Below are 6553 nucleotides of genomic sequence, written 5' to 3' on the forward strand. Positions count from 1 at the left end.
GACATTCCATATCAGGAAAACATGCGGGAAGCGATTCAGCAGTTGGCAAGAGGAATTCAAGTATACCCATAGGACTGTTGGGATTGTCGAGAGGCCCATTTCTTATGCCTAAGTTTTGCATTTCCCCAAGAAAAGGGGTGGGGGTGAAAAAACATTTTGAGAGAACACGTACAGTGGGTACGGAAAGTATTCAGACCCCCTTAAAATATTCACTCTTTGTTATATGGCAGCCATTTGCTAAAATCATTTAAGTAAATTTTTTTTCCTCAATGTACACACAGCACCCCATATTGACAGAAAAACACAGAATTGTTGACATTTTTGCAGATTTATTAAAAAAGAAAAACTGAAATATCACATGGTCCTAAGTATTCAGACCCATTGCTGTGACACTCATATATTTAAGTCAGGTGCTGTCCATTTCTTCTGATCATCCTTGAGATGGTTCTACACCTTCATTTGAGTCCAGCTGTGTTTGATTATACTGATTGGACTTGATTAGGAAAGCCACACACCTATTCCCTGTTGTCCATGGCAATGCTTCTAATCAGTCAGTGTTTTTTCTTTTCTTATTACATTGTAATGCACTTTTATTCTTACCGGAAGCTACGAAAAAAGATGCATTTCAGATCCAATCATTTAATGTTCAAGTATTTATTTAATTGGAAAATAGACAAGTTAATTACATAAAAAAATATTAATCTCAGAAAAATTATCCAGTGAAATCCTCTTCTGATCCCCTGTCCTTCACCTCACCCCCTTCCCATCTGAGTCAGCACAGACAAAACATTTACTTTTAACTATGGTGCTTCCCAATAAAACAGTAGGAAAATCCCACGTTCAAGGAACCCCTTAGCCTCAGCAATTCCTCTTTAGATGACAATGTGTTACCATCTTGCCTTTATAAATACTCCTTGGCTGGAAATATCACTGTTTCCTTTTAAACAAAATAGCAACCCAAAAAAAAATAAAAATAACAGGAAAATGACACAAAACCAGACTGGAAAATAGTCAAAATACCAGTGTAGTTGAGTGGCTTAATACGAGATATGAGAAAATGGGTACTAAATGTGATGTGCAATGAGTCACAATAGGATTTATTTAAATGAGTTTCATGAAAGAACCAAATCCTCAAAACCTACATAAAGCATTTGTGTAATTTGAACCTCTTTGCATTTGCTATTTACATCAAACAAACTGAATCTAATTACCTGAAGCTGTTTCGTTCTTAATATAATATTGTTATTCTACATGGAGTCAAGCGTGACCCCATGCTCCCCATCCCTAAGATGGCCATCTGTGGTATATCACTCTTTGAGTGGCAGAATATATATGTGAGGGTACTTCACTTGAGCAGGCACATGTTTACACAGATCTCACATTTCCTGTCCCAGGTCTCCTGGATTTCCGTAGTTCCTGAGCCATTAGGTTCTGGATCCTGTAGCCATTGTAACAGGCTATTTTTCAGCACACATAGTCGCTTCTCCCTTCCTTTCCGAACAGGGAAGGGACTCGTGGTCAGTTAGTATCCGAACATCCACTAAACTCACTAAAGAGAGGATGGCAGAGAGACTAATATGAAAAGCACAATACTGGAATATACTTACTTTACAAGCGTGTGTTGTATTAATCTTGGTGAGTACTATGGCATATATATTTTTCTGCTGTTGTTACATATATTTATCTTACATTTCATGTTTTTTGCAAAGCTCTTTGAGCTATTGCTTGTATGAAAGTGCTTAATAAATGAGGATTATTATTATAATATTTAAAGCAATGCCTCATTTATGTACAGAAAGGCATAAAGCAAAAATATAATTGCTTTTCCTCCAAGTCAAATTTATTACGATGAATTTATGAATGTATTACAATGAAATTAATATGGGTCTACACTGTAAAATTTCAAGAACATCAAGAAAATGTGACGTGTTGCCTTTCTGACCAAGAACTATGATCTGATCCCATATGATCTGTATTTTTCCCCATTAAAGCCACAAGCTGAAGTCATGAGATCATCATCCTCTCGTCTTAGTTTTTCTTCTAAGGAACCTATATGGAACCGGTAAGAAGTTCTGTTTTTAGATATGCTATATCAGCGATCAAATTACTGAAAACTAAATATTTATATATATAATATAAGTAACTGTAATTGTGTGATATCTGTCCATTTTTCCACTGTTATGTGTCAAAAATGCAATGCATTGAGTAAATTTTACATGCATTTCATCATTTAACCTGTGGAAGTCGCACTTGTTACATTAACAATACTGGATACTTCACATAATTAAACATACACACATAAACTCAAACTCACATTGATCATTTATTATACACACACCCAAACACTGTAGAAATCGCATGATCTACAGTAACTTATTACTTACAGTAAAGACGCTTATAGTGAAACCAGTGCAGACAATTTTGTCATACTGTGGAACGAGCAAGCATTTCATACTGCATTATTGTATAATGTAAATAGTGGGGTTTGTTTGAAGTCACCATTATTGGTCTTTGACTGGAAACTCTGGCCTTATTTAATTGTATGCTAGTTGCTGTAATAGTGTAACAGGATGTAATGTTACATAAAAAAGCTAAGCACAATGATTGACATAAGACTACACACAATTTTTTACAGCGTGTTTTTCAGTATTTAGATATAATCTAGAGACAAACTTTTTAAAACGCGAACGAATGCTTTATTAGCCTCTTTATGAATTTTACTTTTGACAATATATAAACATGCCTTTTTAGCTAATGTCTCTGAACATATTGTTTTGTCCACAGAAATCTAGCTAGGCCAGAAACACAGGCCTATATTTTAATACATTTCACAGATACATAATACCAACCACTAGACTGCTGCCCACGGAGCCAGTGTGAGTGGGTTTAGTGAGAGTAGAGGCATGCGCAGAAGGGTGGGTGGGTGAATGTAGAGCAGAGCTCGCGGATGTCACACACAGCGTTGCGCATTTCACACGGTCTGAGTGCAGGGGCTTGCCATACTATCGGGGAGCGAACAGGCGCTTGACAAACAGCGGAGTATGAATGCACGCACAGACATCCATGCACGGGAATATCATTCACTAAGACACTAGCAGAGTATTGGTCGTAAACATCACGCGGGGGGAACGTTATGTGGGCATCATTTCACGGCGCGTGCTGCTGCTGGAATCGCAACTAAACAACTCTGGTCAACTCTGAGCGTCACGTTCGAAGGGTGAGGGGTGAAACGGCTTGCCATCTCAGTCCCCGGGAAAACGACCGAACCCAAAAATAACAGATCGTTGAGTTTTCTGAAGGCAGAGTCGCTTAGCGCGTGCTGCAGCAGCAGCAAGCATCTCGCGCACCGTTAGCGCAACATCTCCACGGCCTCGGAAGTTCATTTGTTTTTCTCTTTTCAATGTTTTTGATCGCCTGAACACACATTTCTATCTATTCCCTGGACGAACCCACGCTTTAGGATGCCAGATCAAATAGCGGTGTCGGAGTTTCTGTCGGAAACAACAGAGGATTACAACTCTCCCACTACATCCAGCTTCACCACCCGCCTGCAGAGCTGCAGGAATACAGTCGGTGTGTTAGAGGAGGTAAGAAACTGCTTGCTTTTCGCATGCAGCGTTGCATTAGTGCATTGCATCCGTTTACGTTGATATTTTACACTAGTACATTGCATCTGTTTATGTTACTACCTCTTTACATTGATACTTTGTATTAGCATATTGCATGTTTGTTTACTTTGGTACTTAATATATTGCGTTAACACATGTTTACAGTGGTTCCATGCATCAGTACATTGCACCTCGTATGAGTACAGTACATAGCATTACTGCATTGTATTCGTTTATTACATCGGTTTACAGTTGTCCATTGAATGTTTACATTTGTCCATTGCATCTGTTCATTGCATCTACTTGCATTTGTCAGTTACATCCTTTTACAGTACCACATTGCATTAGTGTAATGGATCTATTTTAGCATCTGCTTACATCAATGCATTGAATTTGATAACTTTGGTATTTTATATTTGTGCATATCATCTGTTTACAGTGGTGCTTTGCATCAGTGCATTGCATTTTTTTACATTGCATCTGATACTTTGTATCACTACGTGGAGCCTGTTTAGTTTAGTGCATTTTATTTTGGTGGTACTTTGCATTTGTGTATATTATTGCATTGCTTTGACACATTTCATCATTTTACTTTGGTAGTTATTGCATCTGCTTATATTAGAGCATTATGTCAGTTCACATTGGTACATTTTGAATCTGTTTGCCGTGGCAATTTGCATTAGAACATTAGTGGGGAAGTCGTGGCCTAATGGTTAGAGAGTCGGACTCGTAACTCGTTGCGGGTTCGAGTCCCGTACCGGCAGGGATTGTAGGTGGGGGGAGTGAATGTCCCACGTTCAATACCACAACTGAGGTGCCCTTGAGCAAGGCACCAAACCCCCAACTGCTCCCTGGGTGACACAGAAAAGAAAAAAAAAGGCTGCTCCGGGTGTATGTTCACGGTGTGTGTATGTTCACTGCTGTGTGTGTGCGCACTTTGGATGGGATCACTAATTCCGAGTATGGGTCACCATACTTGGCCACATGTCACTTCACTTTAACATGCATCATTTTAGTATGCATCATGCATCATTAGTAATGTCTCTTTTTTCAGTGCATTAGTATGTTGCATCTCTTCAGGCAGTGAGCAACAGTCTGCAGTGTGGGCTGCAGTTTTGTTCAGCCAGCTGGTCTGGCTTCTGATTCCACTGATGATTCATTGGGTGTACACAACCATTGAAAGTCTATGCCAGCTTTGAGACCCATATCTTGGATGGATATGGATGTTTTGATGTATAAAATGGTTGAGTTGAATTCATGGTAAAACGCCCCTGAGAGCATGTATGTGTGCATGCATCATTTAATGCACTGCACAGGGTTTTGTTGCGGTTCAGGAGCTACTCTTCAAGGGATGGTCTCATTTTGCTTACAGTGACATTCTGTAATTAAAAGCAGGAAAAGTTAACTTAGTTTCTTACTTATCTTTAGCTAGTTTGCTTAAAGGGGTCATCAGATGTGACATGCACTTTTACAAGTTGTTTGAACTGAAATGTGTGTTGGCAGTGTGTGTACACAACCACTAGGGGTGTGCGATGTGTATCGTCTGCGATAATATCGTAATTGTTGTTTTAACGATGTGCGATTTTACGTTATCGAGTATTTTGCAAAAAACATTCAAAACATCCCTACAGAGCGCACGCATACATTACGTGAAGTCTAGACTAGTGCGTGTGCGCATTTAGTGTGTTTTCTTTCACTGCATGATTGTCTATTAAAATGCATTTAGAATGATCACAAATTCAAGACATGATGGCAGAAAATTTATATATTTATACCACTTCATATAGTTATTCAATTTCATACGAAGAGTGTCGGTTTTCTCCAAAAATTACCATGATTACAAATGTGACATTGAATTCAATAAACAATAAGTTAATTAAGAGACTTACGTTTTAGACACCATATTGCTTGTTTTTGCTCTATTTCGCTAACAAAAATCATTCCGAATACAGCCACAGTGCTGTTTTGTGTCTCTGAGCAACATGACGGTGTTTCGTTCTTGAATGAATCAACCGTTTAAATGATTCGGTTCAATCGCAATTACTCACTTATTAACAGTGATTTGCTGCCACCTGCTGGCGGTTTTAATTTCAAATTTCATCTTTTTCTTTTTTCTTTTTCTTTTTTTGATTTTTTTCATGTTTTAAATAATTTCAAATATCAGTATTCAATGTTTTATGTTTAATATATCAAAACATTATTTATGCATTTGTAATTGCAGGTTAAATGCATTCATGTCTTGCATTAAACAAAATACATGTGTGTAAATACATCTAAATGCCACTTCAGATGCAGCTTCTGTGTTGATTTAATTTGCTTGGTAACAGCCCAAATGTCTTATTATTCTAATACCATGATTAAATGTAAGAATTTGACTCAAAAGATAGTGGACACTTTTAGAAAAAATTGCTTTATAAAGGTAAAAATGCCCATAAAATGCAAAAATCAGTTTAAACTTATTGGAAAAGATTAATTTCTCTCAGTATGAACTGACCACCACACAGAATATGAAGAATATTAAAAACATTAGGAGTCAGCTGTCTTCGGCAGTCCTTAAGGTACCAGCACAATAACACACTCAGCAAAATATAGTCTAATTATCGTTATCGATAAAATCCCAGAAAATATAGAGATATAATTTGTCAATATCGCACACCCCTAACAACCATCCTATAATGATAAAGGCCCACCCAGTGTTTTATTTTTTTTATTTATTTTTTTTAAATCTTGTTAAATAATTTCGCTGATCTCAGATGCCTGGCAGTGTGACGTCACAGCCCTCTACGAACACCGTGGCAATTGAATCACCATTGGTTAGTACATTTTTTTGTTTACTCGCCAGACTGATAAATATATATATATACAGTGGGTACGGAAAGTATTCAGACCCCCTTAAATTTTTCACTCTTTGTTATATTGCAGCCATTTGCTAAAATCATTTAAGT

At 37.6% G+C, this 6553-nt stretch overlaps 1 protein-coding gene across 1 annotated transcript in view; it reads left to right on the forward strand.

Moving 5' to 3' along the window:
• The first annotated feature begins 1135 nt into the window (after positions 1-1135).
• Positions 1136-6553, forward strand: part of asap1b (ArfGAP with SH3 domain, ankyrin repeat and PH domain 1b) — an 86767-nt gene continuing 81349 nt past the window's right edge. The window contains exons 1-3 of the mRNA XM_016237326.1: positions 1136-1635; positions 1992-2062; positions 3461-3587. Coding sequence (XP_016092812.1) covers positions 2007-2062; positions 3461-3587 — 183 coding nt within the window. The 5' untranslated portion in view covers positions 1136-1635; positions 1992-2006. The remainder of the gene's footprint in view (positions 1636-1991; positions 2063-3460; positions 3588-6553) is intronic.

This window comes from Sinocyclocheilus grahami, unplaced genomic scaffold (genome assembly GCF_001515645.1).
Source record: "Sinocyclocheilus grahami isolate Dianchi unplaced genomic scaffold, SAMN03320097.WGS_v1.1 scaffold511.1, whole genome shotgun sequence".
NCBI lineage: Eukaryota > Metazoa > Chordata > Actinopteri > Cypriniformes > Cyprinidae > Sinocyclocheilus > Sinocyclocheilus grahami.